We start from the raw sequence: 15995 nt of genomic DNA, 5'->3' as shown, positions 1-15995 counted from the left end.
GATGGGCAGGTCATCAAGGTGGGGGAAGGGAGCCACAGGAATAAGGGAAGACAAAGGAGTGGTGGGGGGGGGGGGAGAAAAAGAAGGGGAGGGGTTACTGGAAGTTAGAGAAATCGATGTTGAGGCCATCGGGTTGGAGACTCCCAAGGCGGAATATGAGGTGTTGCTCCTCCAACCTGCACCTGGCCTCAACGTGGCAGTAGAGGAGGCCATGGATAGACATGTTGGTATGGGAGTGGGATGTGGAATTGAAGTGGGGGTGACCACCGGGAGGTCCTGGCTGTTGCGGTGGATGGAGTGAAGGTGCTCGATGAAGCGGTCACCCAATCTGCGTCCGGTCTCACCGATATACAGGAGGCCGCACCAGGAGCACTGGATGCAATAAATGACACCCTCGGAATCAAAGGTGAAGCACTGCCTCACCTGGAAGGATTGTCTGGGATCCTGAATGATGGTGAGGGAGGAGTTGTAGGGACAGGTGTAGCATGTAGCAGGTAGTGTTCATGGATCATTCAGAAATCTGATGTTGGAGGGGAAGAAGCTGTTCCTGGATCATTGAGTTTGCGTCTTCAGGCTCCAGTACTTCCTCCCTGATGCTAGTAATGAGAAGAGAGCATGTCCTGGATGATGAGGGTCCTTGATGATGGACGCCACCTTCTTGAGGAACCACCTCTTGAAGATGTCCTCGATGATGGGGAGGGTTGTGCCCATGGTGGAGCTAGCAGAGTCTACAACACTCTGCAGCCTCTTGTGATCCTGTGCATTGGAGGCTTCATACCAGGCGGTGATGCAACCGGTCAGAATGCTCTCCACTGTACATCTATCAAAATTTTTAAGAGTCTTTGGTGACATACCAAGTCTCCTGAAACTCCTAATGGAGTAGAGCCACTGGTGTGCCTTTTTCATGATTGGATCCATGTGATGGGCCCAGGATAGATCCTCTGAGATGTTGATGCCCAGGAACTTGAAGATGCTCACCCTTTCCACCGCTGACCCCTCAATGAGGAATGAGTTGCTCATTCCTGGATTGTCTTGAAAAAGTGGTGGTGAACTGCCGTCTTGAATTGCTGCAGTTCTAGTGATATTGCTGGTACAGTGCTATTAGGTAGGGAGTTCCAGCATTTAGAGTTGGTGATGGTGAAGTAATGGTGATATACTTCAAAGTCAGGATGATATGATTTGGAGTTGAGGGATTCCTATGCATCCACTGCTCTGGTCAGGTTATGGGTGTAGGAAAAGCTTTTAAAGAAATTTAATCTTATGCTCCAGTTCAGAATCTGAATCAGGTTTATTATCACTGACTTAGGTCGTAGATGGACATTGATCTGAACCTTTAGGTCTGATAATCTACTGGCTTTACTCTTAAGCATGGGTGCAACTACTGGGGCGAAGGTTGTTTTTGAGGGCAGATGGATGCAGATGAACTCCTCACCCAAAGTGTTAATGAATGGGTGGTGTCATATCTCACAAATTCACTTTCTGAATCCTTAAAACTGAAATTGATAGGTTTCTGGATGTTAAAGGAAACAAGGGCCATGGAGACAAGACAGGAAAATGGTATTGAGATAAAAGATCAGTCAATGATCTTATAATAGAGAAACAAAGGGCCGCAGATGCTGGAATCTGGATGAAAAACACGATGATGCTGGAGGAGCTCAGCAGGCCAGGCAGCACCCGTGGAGAAAAGCAGGTGGTCGACGTTTCGGGTCAGGACCCTTCTTCAGGACTGAAGATAGGGAAAGGGGAAGCCCGATATATAGGAGGGAAAAGCAGAGCTGTGATAGGTGGACAAAAGAGGGGAGGCGGGGTGGGCACAAGGTGGTGATAGGTAAATGCAGGTAAGAGACAGTGATGGGTAGGTGTGGGGGAGGAGGGGAGAGCAGATCCACCGGGGGATGGGTCAAAGGTAAGGAGAGAAAAAAAGGGCTAGGAAAGGGAAGAAGAGAAGAAGCATGATGGGGGGGGGGGTTGTGGGGAAGGGGGGTGGGGATTACCTAAAGTGAGAGAATTCAATGTTCATGCCGTTAGGCTGCAAGGTTCCAAGACGGAAAATGAGGTGCTGTTCCTCCAGTTTGCGCTTGGAATTCTGGCAGTGGAGGACGCCGAGGACTGACACATCAGTAATAGTGTGGGAGGGGGAGTTGAAGTGACTGGCAACGGGGAGACGCAGGTCGCGGTTACAGACAGAGCGCAGGCGTTCTGCGAGACGGTCAACTAGCTTCTGCGTTTGGTCTCACAAATGTAAAGGAGGCCACAATGATCTTATAATGGTGGACCAGGCTTGAGGAACCAAATGGGCTCTTCCTGTTCCTATTTCTAATGCTTTTATGTTCCCAACAAAACTTGGCAGGGTTATAAGTAATGAGGAGGATAGTATGGGACTTCCACAGAGTTGGGGGCGGGGGGCAGCAGGCAGTCGTAAGGGAGATGCAATTTAATGCAGGTAAGTGTGAAGTGCCGCAGTTTGGGAGAAACAATTTGATGCTGCAGCATAATCTAGATTTTGAGGAGGGAGAGTTGGAGTTGTGAGAAGAACATAGGTGCATAAGAACATAAGAAGGAGCAGGCAATCCAGCCCTTGAACCTACTCTACCATTCAACAAGATCCTGGCTAATCTTTATATCATTGTCACTTTCTTGTACTAGGCCCATCTCCCTTGATTCCCTTCACATCCAAAATCAGTGCCTTGAATATGCTCAGTGACCAAGCCTCCATATCTCTCTTGGGTAGACTTGCTACGCACTTGGTGAAGAACTTTCTTTTTCTGATAAAACCAATGGTCCTTGGTTTTAGACACCCCAGCCAAGGGAAACATCAACTCTACTTCTACCCTGTCAAACCTTCTAAGAATCTTGCATTTCAGTGAGGTTATCTCTCATTCTTCTAAACTATAGACTGTGTAGGCCTAGTCTGTTTAATCTCTCCTCATTGGCCAAATCACCTCTGACCATCCCAGAATCCACTTTGGTGACCTTTTGTTGCACTTCCTCTCATAGGTATCCTTCCTTAGTGGGGAGACTAAACCTGAACGCAATGTCCCAGGTCGTAACTTTGACAATGGTATTTTGTTTGGAATTTTTAAACTCATCTGTGTAATCAAATTGAGATAAGAGCACAGTCCACCTTTGCCTTTGTTGCCATTGCCAACTCTGGACCAACAATTGCTTTAAAAGGCTTACAATCCATGACTTAAGCACAAAAGAGTCTGCTGAATCTCCAGTGTGGCATTGAGGGAGTGCTGCCTTTCAGCCGAGACATCAGACTTGAGGACCTGACTATTCTCAAAATGCATCTTAAAGCTATAAGATCTATAGGGGAGCTGTCCCCTGATGTCCTCTCTGATACTGATCCCTCAATAAGAAGCACAGATTGTCTATCATTAACTATCTGTTGGAGGTTGCTGCAGATGAATTGGTTGCCATGTTAGATTACTACACCTGAAAAAATAGTGACACTTGTAAAGTTTTTGGGGCATCCTGAAGCTGTGAAAGATGTTGTGCACATATAAGCCTTTTATTTTAACTTTCTGTTAAACTTTTCTAATTTCTCATAGCTGATGTCCTTCATCCTGTGTGTTTCTCTGTGTCCTTCCCTAGTTTTCTGTCTATTCTTTGAGGCTAAGCTTACAGCCAGAGTGTAGTCTATTATTTGTTCATAGTTATGGATGTCACAGCCAATGCTGGAATTTATTGACCATCCCTGATTACCACTGAACTGAGAAGGCAGTTAAGAATCAATCACTATCAATAACCTGATGAAAAGCACTACGATGCTGGAGGAACTCAGCAGGCCAGGCAGATCCCTTGAATGAATATAAAAACATTATGCTTCTCTAAGCACTCGGGATATACAGGCAGTACATAAGTTATAAATAAATATGAATTTTGAATGTTAAATCTTTAATTATTTACATAAATTTGAATTTAGTATTGTTGAAATCGTCCTTGGTTGCATGTATGTCATATGCGTTGTAAGCCACTTTAGTTCCTTGTTGGTGCATGAACCCATGAACATTACCTCGTTATTCCTCTTTTGCACTAGTTATTTATTTTTGTAACTTATAGTACTTTTTATGTCTTTATGGCTTGCACTGTACTGCTGCTGCAAAACAACAAACTTCACGACATATGTCAATGATAATAAACTTGATTTTGATATGCTATTTTATATGAAAAGATATATAACTGCAGATGTGGGGCATAGATAGGGTAAATGTGCAGAGTCTTTTTCCAAGGATTGAGGACATAGGTTTAAGTTAAGAGGGGAGAGATTTAATGAGAACCTGAGGGGCAACTTTTTTACCCAGAGGGTGGCCCATATCTGGAATGAGCTGCCAGAGAAAGTGGTTGAGGCAGGTACATTAACAAAGGGTGCATGACAGATCATTCCATGCATAAATACATTGAGGTAGTACAAAAGGAAGAACAATAACAGAATGCAGAATATACTATTACGGTTACAGAGAGTGCAATGCAGGTAGACAAATAAGGTGCAAGGGCCATGGGGTAATTGAGATCAAGAGTTCATCTATATCGTACAAGAGGTCTTTTCAAGAGTCTTTCAACAGTGGGATAGAAGCTGTCTTTGAACCTAGTGGTAAGTGTTTTCAGACTTGGACAGGTAAACGGACAGGAAAAGTTTAGAGGGCTATGGGCCAAATGTAGGCAAATTAGACTAGCTTAAATGGGAAGCTTAGTCTGCATGTACCGGTTGGGTCAAAGGGCTTGTTTCTGTGCTGTATGACTCTACAACTCTATGTTGGAAATCTGAAATAAAACAGATTTTCATTTTGACAAAGCACCACAGACCCATAATGTTGACTGTTTCTCTTTCCACAGATGCTGCCTGACCCCTTGAGTTTTTCTGGCACTTTCTGCTCTTGCATTGTGGTTTTAGTGCATATGACCAAGGATGGATTTATACCTCATCGCCTTTACAAAGACAATTGGGAAGTAATAAATCAAACTCCACATTCGAAGTGTGGACATTGTGTAGAATGATCTCTTAAATTTATAATTGGACACTTTAGCTTGTTTAACATTTGGACATATGATGCAAATGAGTTGAAGGTTTTAGGGCAAACACATGCAGGTGTCTGAGGAGGGTGAGGTGCCTCTGACCAGGTGCACAGTTAGCGCCCTGTCCCACGCTCAGCCTGTCACTGGGGCAGAGGCGGGACATTTGGCGCAATTTCCCAGCAGGCATTAGAGCGGGACACCTACACCGGGCGGGCTGGTCAGCCGCGGCGCCTTCTGGGACCTGTAGTCAGCCGCTCCCTGTCCCTCCAGCGGCGGAGGATATAGCAGGACTACATTTCCCAGGCGGCCCTGCGGGATGGGGGTCCTCGGCGGCGGCTGGGCGAAGGCGGACATTTCAAGTTGCTATAGACGCCGAGCGGCGGCCGGTGATGGTCGGGGACGGGCGGCTGGGGCCGGTATGGGACTCGTCGGCGGATTAAAGGTATCGGGACGGTAAATGGGCCCCACGAAGTGATGTTGTGAAGGATGCAGTGATAATTGTGATCGGGTTTCAGCCGGGCACAGGGTGGGTCTGGGGGCTGGGAGCAGAGGGTGGGGTCGGTGGGTGGTTGGGGGGGACAGGGGGCGGGGTGGGGGGAAGCAGAGGGTGGGGTCGGTGGGTGGTTGGGGGGGACAGAGGGGCGGGGTGGGGGGAAGCAGAGGGTGGGGTCGGTGGGTGGTTGGGGGGGACAGAGGGGCGGGGTGGGGGGAAGCAGAGGGAGGAAGGAAGAAGCAGAGGGAGGAAGAAGCAGAGGGACGGGGTCGGGGAGGAAGAAGCAGAGGGACGGGGTCGGGGAGGAAGAAGCAGAGGGACGGGGCGGGGAAGAAGCAGAGGGACGGGGGCGAGGGGGCGGGGAAGAAGCAGAGGGACGGGGCAGGGGGGAACACAAGGACGGGGAGAAGCAGAGGGACGGGACAGGACAGGGTGGGGGGGAGCAGGGATGTGGTGGGGTGGCAAGAGGGAAGGGGACGAGCGTGTGGGGGAACAGTGGGATGGGGCACTTGGATATTTGGGACCTAGGGGACGGGGCAGGGGGATCTGGGGACTGGGGGATGGGATAGGGGCAGAGGAACAGGGGATCTGGGGATGGGGATGGTGTCTGGGATAGGTATGGGGGTAGGAGTCGGGGTAGAGGATGTGGCAGAGGTTGGGGGCAGGGGCTGACTCTGACCCTGACCCTTCATCACTGGCCCCAGAGTGACTCTCTCACACAGACTAGCCAAATGTGATGGTTGTTGGTAGGTTGGGAAATGCCTCAACTAATATGTGCCCTCAATGGCAAGAGTTACTTACTGACCTGGAGATGACTTCCCTGTTCTTCAGATTGTGCCCTGGGATCTTTTGCACTCGAGAGACTTCAGTTTAATATCACATTTGAAACTGACTCTTGTGACGTGATGCCTCTCCCTCTGTATTGTATCCGAGCATCAGTGTAGACCTTTGTGCTTAAGTGTTTGCAATCTGATGATATACTGAGATGCAGCAGAGAGAGAGCTGCCTCTCCTTTCCATGAGTTCAGACACATCGCTAGATAAATAGAAACAAGTGAATCTATATTTACATGGTGCATTTCACTGTCCCGGAACATCACAAAGTGCTCTATGGCTCAAACAGTGGCTTTGAAATGTGGTCACAGTTGTAATGTAAGAAACTAGATGCCACAATGTGCACAATAAATTCTCCAAATGGCATTAGGGCTGGCACGGTAGTGTAGCGGTTAGTGTAACGCTATTGCAGTGCCAGCAACCTGGGTTCAATTCCCGCCGCTGTCTGTAAGGAGTTTGTATGTTCTCCCTGTGTCTGCGTGGGTTTCCTCCGGGTGCTCCGGTTTCCTCCCACATTCCAAAGACGTACGGGTTAGGTTAGGAAGTTGTGGGCATGTTATATTGGTGCCGGAAGTGTGGCGACACTTTCGGGCTGCCCCCAGAACACTTGATGCAAAAGATGCATTTCACTGTGTGTTTCGATGTACATGTGACTAATAAAGATATCTTAACCTTATTATCATATAACCTATTTTCAGTGATTTTGGTTGAGGGATAAGTGCTGGGGGTAACTTCTCTGCTCTTGTTTTAAAGTAGTGTCTTGAGGTAGTTTACTATTGAGTGGGTGGAGGTGTCCCTTGTTTCACATCCCATCATCTTGTGATGGTTGAGAACAGATGGCCGTGTTGGCGTGGGACATGGGCATGGGCAGTGAGGTGTTATTATAAACAATATCATCATAATTACAATCGGGACAGAGCAAGGACCAGGGACGTTTGTGCAAAGCAGTTACCCAATCTCCATTTAGTTTCTCCACGTAGAAGAGACCGCATCATGTGCACCAATGCAGTTGACTAAATTGGAGAAAGTGTGTGGCTACTTCAACTGGAAAGTGTGTTGGGTCCCTGGAAAGTGGGAAGGAAAGAGTTAAAAGGAATTCTACCTGTTCCCTTCCTCACAGACCTGTTGAGTACCAGACCTGGATGGTGCGAAGGGGGCGCGGTTGGTATTTCAGGCTGATGATCTTTCATGATGGGGGTGGGGGGGTGGTTGACTTGGGTTAGCTTGTTGTTCTTTGTATGGATGCCTCTGATGATTGTTTCCAGTTTTCTGTCTTCACTTCGTTTCTAATGTCCGCAGTTTTTTGCTTTTCAAACGCTGACTAGTTCTGAAGTAATTAAGTGTTTCTCTTTCCACAGATGTAGCCTTTTCCAGCATTCTCCTTTATTTCAGCTTTCCAACAATTGCAGTGTCCTTTATTGCACAGGATTATTTTGTAACTCTCTCCTCTGTACTCCCATGTACATCTCCTCCAGACAGATTTGCTGCCATTAACAAGTATTCACTGCTACTTCTGTCGACACCAATCTGTGTCGTCCATTTTACCTTGGTCTCCATCCTAACATTCACATTGCCCTTGTACTCCCCACCCCTCCCCTTCTCTGCAATGGACAAGGTGTCTGTTTTCTACATTTTCCTAGTTCTTGTGAAGGGTTACTGACTTGAAGCTTCATCTCTTTTTCTCTGTCTACTGATGCTGCCTGACCTGCCGATTACTTCCAGCTTCTTCTGTTTTCATTTTGAGTGTACACAAGAAAGTAGGAGCAGGAGTGTCCACCAGATCCCTCCAGCCTGCACTGTGATCATGGCTGATCTATGCTGGCCTCAACTCCTCTTCTGTGTCAGTTCCCCATAACCCTCAACTCCTTGATCTTTCAAATATTTATCTATCTGTGCCTTAAATATATCTAATGATCCAGCCTCCACCACCCTCGGGGACAGAGAATTCCTGAGATTCACCACCCTCTGAGAGAAGAAATTTCTATTCACCTCAGCTTTAAATGACTGGCCCCCTATTTTGTAGCTATGTGTCCTTGCTTGTGACTACGACCCGTGGCAACATCTTGACGTCTACCCTGACAAGCCAAACTGTCTAGCCTCTCATGATAGGACAACCCTCTTATCTCAGGAATTTTCCTGGTGAATCTCCTTTGGATGGCCTCCAATGTTACTATATCCTCTTTCAGATAAGGGGACTAAAACTGTGCACAGTATCCCAGGTTCATCCTCACTAATACCCTGTAGAACTGTAACAGAATCTCCCTATTCAACTCCAACTCCTTTACAATAAAGGCCAATGTGCCGTTTGGCACCTTAACCACTTGCTGAATCTGCCTACTAACTTTTTGCAATTCATGCACTAGAACACCCAGATCACTCTGAATTTCATTCACTTGCGTTCACTATCCTTTTAGGTAATGATTGGCCTTTTGATTTCTCTTACTGAAGTATTGGTTTATTATTGTCACTTGCATTGAAGTACAGTGAAAAACTTGTCTTGCATACCGATCATACAGGTCAATTCATTACACAGAGCAGTTACATTGAGTTAGTACAGAGTGCATTGATGTAGTACAGGTAAAAACACTAACAGTACAGAGTAAAGTGTCACAGCTACAGAGAAAGTGCAGTGCAAAAAGGGGCAAGGTCACAACAAGGTAGATCGTGAGGTCAGAGTCCATCTCATCGTATAAGGGAACCGTTCAATAGTCTTATCATAGTGGGGTAGAAGCTGTCCTTAAGTCTGGTGGTATGTGCCCTCAGGCTCCTGCATCTTCTACCTGATGGAAGAGGAGAGAAGGGAGAATGACCCAGGTGGTGGTAGAGTCACAAGCAAGGGCACATAGCTACAAAATAGGGGGCCAGTCATTTAAAGCTGAGGCAGCAAGAGGTAAAGACAAAGTCCAATAAATGGAGGTTGGTGTCTGTAATGTGCTGGGCTGTGTCCACAACGCTCTGCAGTTTCTTGTGGTCCTGGGCAGAGCAGTTGCTCTACCAAGCCGTGATGCATCCAGACAGGATGCTTTCTATGGTGCATCGATAAACGTTGGTGAGTGTCAAAGGGGACAAACTGAATTTCTTTAGCCTCCTGAGGAAGTAGAGGTGCTGGTGGGCTTTCTTGGCCGTGGCATCTACATGATTTGACCAGGACAGGCTGTTGGTGATGTGCACTCGCAGGAACTTGAAGCTCTCAACCCTCTCGACCTCAGCACCATTGATGTTGACAGGTGCATGTACACCGCCCCCTTTCCTGAGTCAATGACCAGCTCTTTTGTTTTGTTGACATTGAGGGAAAGGTTGTTGTCATGACACCATTCCACTAAGCTCTCTATCTCCTTCCTGTACTCCGACTCATCGCTATTTGAGATACGGCCTACAATGGTGGTATCATCTGCAAACTTGTAGATGGAGTTAGAGCAGAATCTGGCCACACAGTCATGAGTGTATTGGGAGTAGAGTAGAGGGCTGAGGACGCAGCCTTACGGGGTACCAGTGTTGAGAATAATCGTGATCGCACAATTCCCCACGTTAAACTCCATTTGCCATGCTTTCATCCAGTCACTCAATCTAACCATATCCCATAGCAGACTCTCAATATCCTCATTGCAATGTGCCCTACCACCTATTTTTGTATCATCAGCAAACTTGGAAACTTTTTTGTTCCCTCCTCCAGGTCATTAATGTAAATAACTGAGGGCCAAGAACCGATCATGGGGTACTCCACTGATTACGTCCCTCCAGCCTGAATAGGACCCATTTATTCCAACTATTTTTTTCCTGTATGATAGCCAGTTTTCAACCCATGTTAACGCACCTGCTCTGATACCTTCTACTCTTATTTTATGAACCAACCTATTTTGTGGCATCTTGTCAAATGTCTTTTGGCACTTTAAATACACTACATCTACAGGTTCTCCTAAAGATAAGTTTTTCACTGTACCTCGGTACGTGACAATAATAAATCAATACCAATCAACTCTTCCTGTCATGTTTTCAAAGAATTTGAGCACATTTGCCAAATATGACTTTACTTTCATAAAATCATGTTGAGCTTCGATTATATTCAACTTTCCTAGATGCTTAGTTATTTCCTCTTTGAATATTGAGCCTTAACGTCTTTCTAACAATAGATATTAAACTAACTTGCCTGTAGTTCCCTGTCTTCTGTCTTTCTCTTTTCTTGAACAAGGGTTGTTTTCAACCCTTGAACAATTGCACGGGTTGTTTTCTAATCTTCTAGTGCCCTCCCAGAATTTAGTGAGTTTTGAAAAAATTTCTAAAATAGGTCCATTATCTCTGCAGACACGTCCTTTAAAATTCTTGGGTGCAGTCATCAGGTCCTGGTGATTTGCCCACCTTTAACCTGTGATTTTCTCTATCCCTTGTGATTGAGACTTTTACAAGTTACTCCTTGTTATCTGAAATTTTTGGAATTTTTTTGGCTTTTCAAATATGTCTTCCTGGATGCTCACTGCCAATATGGTGTGGTAGTTTTTGTTTTGTAATGTCGTAATTTGTTGGCTGTTTTCTCTGCCAATAACTGAGGGGTTATGTTCAGAACAGACGTGAAGGGTACGTTTTATACTCAGAGTGGTGGATGCCTGGAATGCATTGCCTGATAGGGTGGTGGAGGCACATTCATTGGGGGCTTTTAAGAGGGGCTTGGATGGGCACATGAATGAGAGGAAAATGGAGGGATATGGGCATCCTGTAGGTAGGAGGGATTAGCTATGTCGGGACAACATTGGGGGCCGAAGGGCCTGTTCTGTGCTGTATTGTTCTATGTTAACCAGAAGCCATACGTGATTAATGAAGGGAATGCATCCAGGTCTCTCATGCAACTGTGTTCGGTATAGGCAGTCATCTGTTTTCTGGCCAGGAAATCTAGGGTATGGCCTGGAGCATTTTGTCTTTTACTAAAACATTTCTTTTAAAAAAAAGCTCTGGCAGTGAATATTCGAGGTGGCTGTCAAGATGATTACCAAGTACTCCACATGAAGTTTTATTCTGTACCAAATGATGAGAGGGAATCTGAGTGCTAAGTTTCTGTTATTTTTGGGCACTGTCTAAGGAGTTACTGCAGGCAGAATGAGCACATTGTTAGGCCAGTGAGATGAGAAACTAATCAAAGTTAAACAAGAGGATAGAACTGTAACAAACTAGATGCTGCTTGACCTGCTGAGTTCCTCCAGAGTTTTGTGTTGCTCTAAAATCATGCATGGTTGAAACTTTAAGGACCACTGTCACAAATGTTGTTCTAGTCTGCTGCTACATGGAATGATGTGATTGTAGCTACTGGTCACCTGCACTTCAGAATTATGTCAATGTGCCCTAGTCCAATTTCCTGCTCGGCAAGTTGTAGGATGCACTTGGCCTTGACAGCCTTGGATTTGGATCAGTTTATTGTCATATACACCAGGGTGCAATGAAATTCCTTGCTCGCGTGACACTCATAGAGTAAAGAGTATACATGGTAATAATAAATACAGTAATGGGTACAGTGACGAGTGCAAAAACAAAGGAATAGTATAAAGTATAGTAGTGCAGACTGAAGTAGTGCCAAGAGAAATGCTAAACTGGCAATAATGGAAGAGGTAGAATTAAGGGTTCGAGAGCATGGCAGTACCACTGGGAAGGTGATGTTAAGGAGTGATTGGTTCATGAGACTGATAGTGGGGAAGAAGCTCTGAGGTCAAATCACCAAACCTACTTAATAATAGCAGATTTTCAATTTTCCTTTTCTGCCACTTTTTCCAAACCATCTTCTTCCAAGCCTGAGGACTTCTCTTGCATTACATACAGCCAGGTGATAAAGTTCACATCTTGCTTTACTCATTTTTACATTTTGGCTTTTTTTTTAAAGAAGGCTGCACTGTACCTATGGCAGACTCGTCGAGTGACTCAGACACACAGCTTCATAATTTCTCCAGGAGGCGAGGATCACTGAATGCAACAGCGAGGGGAAGGAGCAGAATGCACAATGCTGCTCGCGTCACTGAAAAGATTGACACATTAGCAAGCACTTTACAGGTATTGAATTCTTGCATTTCTTTATAAAACAAGTACAACTAATTGAGACGGTTACTTGACAAAAGAGGTTATGGGAGGCTCTGGTGTTGGCACTCTGACAGTGAACTTCAGTGTCAAAGGCAAGTTTATTGTCATATGCACGAGTACATGTGTATGGTGTGGTGAATATGACTGTCTTCAGCAAAGCCTTTGAGGTCCCCCAAATGTATAAAAGTTACATCAAATGCATATTTGTAAATATTAGAAATGGGAGGTTGGGGGGGGGGGAAGGATTAGTATGATTTTGGAAATTGAGCTTTGATGGTGAATGGGTGTTAGATGTTATAACATGATATAACTGAAGAGTGAAGCTGTCATCTTGATGATTTAGGAGACCTGAGAACTGAGTGTAGTGAGATTAATGAAAAGTTGGTATTATTCCTGTGGTGTTACTGAGAATTTGGGAGGGTGGTCAGTTGGGAACCTGATTTCAGTTGATTCTTATCTAATTTCTTTTTCAATGCATGTTCATTGAAGAGTTGTTCTATTATGTTAAGGTCTTGTAAGGGATTTGTTAAAGAATTTAGAGGCACCAATTGTGATTGTTGGGAATTTCTTCCCTTGGAATAGATTTGAGAGCTTTTTGGTTAAGGCTCGGTTCTCCAATGTAACAGATAAGTAATGATACCTGTTGCTTTTTTATTTAAAGAAGTTTTTTGTCCACTTTCAAAAGATTAGAGCCAGCGTTGGCAGTAACATTACTTCTTTTTGAGGGGTTTCATTCTCTTGATGCTTGAATTAATTTCAGGATACCAGTCGGGACCTAAAGAGCGTTGACCGGATGCTGGGACAGTATAGAGGCTATACCAATGAACAAATGGAGGCAGTGGCACAGGTAGGTAACTGTGAAAAGATAAACCATCCAAGCGGTCTTTATCTTGGCCATCTGTAGGTCAGTGTTATGCATTCACCAGTGGAAAGGGGGAGTGAACAATCTAGTCTTTACTGGTAGGGAGAAGGCCACTACAGTTTTGATTTGCTCTATAACCCTGGCTTTCAACTGCACTCCTCTTTCAATAGTGATTTTCTTTCTTGCTATGCTTTCTGATATGCTTTTATAATAGAAAAATTGAGCTATAGGCATTGCAACTGCAATGATTTTTTTTAACCACAGTGCTAGGAATAATTGGCTGATCATGCAAGTTATTATCAGCTGCAGTGGCTTCACTGTGGGACTGATGCAGGTTAGGAGCTGATTCAAGTGGCTAAACAATTAAATATGCTCAGGTTGAAATTAATCAGTTTTTATTTCTTGTTCATTGTCTGGGAACTGAGGGTCACTGGCAAGGCCAGCATTTATTGACCCTCCCCAGTTGCTCTTGAGACCTCACAATCTACCTTGTTATGACCTTGCACCTTATAGTCTACCTGCACCGCACTTCCCTGTAGCTGTGACATTTTACTCTGTATTCTGTTGTTGTTTTTACCCTGTACTACCTCAATGCACTGTGTAATGAATTGATCCGTATGAATGGTGTACAAGACAAGTTTTTCACTGTACCTCGGTACAAGTGACAATAGTAAACCAACACCAATACCTGTTGCTGCCCTTCTGGTGAATTGTTGTTAGGTAGCGATTTCCAAGAGTTAGATCCAGCAACGATGAAGGACTGGGGACGCATTTCAAAATCAGGATTGCATCCAAGTTGGAAGTGAAATTGTAGGTGCTGGTGTTCCCATGGATCTGGAGCCTTTGTCTTCGGCAGTAGAGGCTGTCACGTTTTAGTGGTGCTGTCAGAGGAGCCTAGGCAGATAACTGCAGAGTATTACATAGACGATGTACACGATATCCACTGCGCATAAGTGTGGAAGAAAAGACTGTTTACAGTGGTGAAAGGGCCGCCAATCAAGTGGCCTGCTTTGTCCTGTGTGGTGTTGAACTTGTTGAGAGTTATTGGATCTGAATTTCATCCAGGCAAATGGCGAGTATTCCGTCGTGCTCCTGACTTCTGCCTGGTAGGTGATGGAAGAACTTGTGGCTGTCCTGTCCCTGCTCTGCTGAGGGCTTATCTAAAGAAGAAATTGTTGGCTTGTGGAGGGTGGAGTATTCTCAAGTTTAAAATGTGCATGGAAATGCATATTATTCTGAAGGAGGAGGGTAAGCAGTCAGAATTTGTGGTACCTACAACGACGTAGGTAGGAAAGAGGATGAGGTCCTGAAAAGTGAATATGGGGAACTAGGTAGGAAGCTGAAAAGCAGAACCTCAAGGGTAGTAATCTCTGGATTGCTGCCTGTGCCACATGCCAGTGAGGGTAAGAATAGGTTGATTTGGCAGTTGAATGTGTGGCTGAGAAATTGGTGCAGGGGGCAGGGTTTCAGATTTGTGGATCATTGGGATCTCTTCTGGGGTAGGTATGACCTGTACGAAAGGGACAGGTTACACCTGAACTGGAGGGGGAACCAATATCCTTGTGGGCAGGTTTGCTAGAGCTGTGCTGGATGGTTTAAACTAGTTTGGCAGGGGGATGGGAACCCAAGTGATAGGTCAGAGGATGGGGCAGTTGGTGTACAGGTTAATGCAGCATGTAGAGAGACTGAGGAAGGATAGGCAGTTGATAGGGCAAAATTGCAGTCAGTTGGATGGGCTGAAGTGTGTCTATTTTAATGCAAGAAGTATCAGGAACAAGGGTGATGAACTTAGAGCATGGGTCAGTACATAGAACTACAATGTTGTGGCCATTACAGAGACTTGGCTGTCACAAGGGCAGGAATGGCTGCTGGATGTTCTGAGGTTTAGATGTTTCAAAAGGGACAAGGAAGAAGGTAAATGAGATGGGGGAGTGGCATTGCTAATCAGGGATAGTATCACAGCTGCAGAAAGGGAGGACGTCCTGGACGGATCGAGTCAGTGTGGGTGGAAGTCAGAAACAGGAAGAAAGCAATCACTCTATTGGGAGTATTCTACAGACCCCCCCCCAATAGCAGCAGAGACACTGAGGAGCAGATCAGGAGGCAGATTTTGGAAAGGGGCAAAAATAACAGGGTTGTTGTTATGGGTGATTTCAACTTCCCTAATATTGATTGGCACCTCCTTAGTGCAGAAGGTTTGGATGTGGTGGAATTTGTTACGCGTGTCCAGGAAGGATTCCTGACACAATATGTAGACAGGCCAACTAGAGGAGAGGCCATTCTGGATCTGGTACTTGGCAATGAACCCGGTCAGGCGTCAGATCTCTTGGTGGGTGAGCTCTTCAGAGATGGTGACCACAACTCCCTGACCTTTACCCTTGCCTTGGAGAGGGATAGGAGCAGACGGTATGGGAAAGTATTTAATCGGGGGAGGGGGAATTATGATGCTATTAGGCAGGAATTTGGGATTTTAAATTGGGAGCAGATATTGGGAGAAAATGCACAATGGAAATGTGGAGGTTGTTTAGAGATCACTTGCAGGGGGTTCTGGATTGGTTTGTCCCATTGAGGCAGGAAAAGGAGGTTAGGGTGAAGGAACCATAGTTGACAAGAGATGTGGAATATCTAGTGAAGAGGAAGAAAGAAGATTTAGGAAGGAAGGATCAGACAGGGCTCTAGAATGTTACAAAGTAGCCAGGAAGGAGCTTAAGAATGGACTTAGGAGAGCTAG

General features: G+C 45.4%; 2 protein-coding genes across 6 annotated transcripts in view; one reads left to right on the top strand and one right to left on the bottom strand.

The window, feature by feature from the left end:
- tshr (thyroid stimulating hormone receptor) overlaps nt 1-5373 on the bottom strand; it is an 88182-nt gene extending 82809 nt beyond the window's left edge. The window contains exon 1 of the mRNA XM_052019491.1: nt 5224-5373. Within this exon, the coding sequence (XP_051875451.1) occupies nt 5224-5373 (150 nt within the window). The remainder of the gene's footprint in view (nt 1-5223) is intronic.
- LOC127576987 (centrosomal protein of 128 kDa) overlaps nt 5361-15995 on the top strand; it is a 372768-nt gene continuing 362133 nt past the window's right edge. For all 5 annotated transcript variants that reach the window (XM_052027856.1, XM_052027839.1, XM_052027847.1 and 2 more), the window contains exons 1-3: nt 5361-5461; nt 12209-12375; nt 13163-13249. In XM_052027856.1, the coding sequence (XP_051883816.1) occupies nt 12226-12375; nt 13163-13249 (237 nt within the window). In that variant the 5' untranslated portion in view covers nt 5361-5461; nt 12209-12225. The remainder of the gene's footprint in view (nt 5462-12208; nt 12376-13162; nt 13250-15995) is intronic.

The sequence above is a fragment of the Pristis pectinata genome, chromosome 1, assembly GCF_009764475.1.
Source record: "Pristis pectinata isolate sPriPec2 chromosome 1, sPriPec2.1.pri, whole genome shotgun sequence".
Lineage (NCBI taxonomy): Eukaryota > Metazoa > Chordata > Chondrichthyes > Rhinopristiformes > Pristidae > Pristis > Pristis pectinata.
Note: the sequence above shows the minus strand (reverse complement) of the source record. Positions and strands in the feature narration are given on the sequence as shown.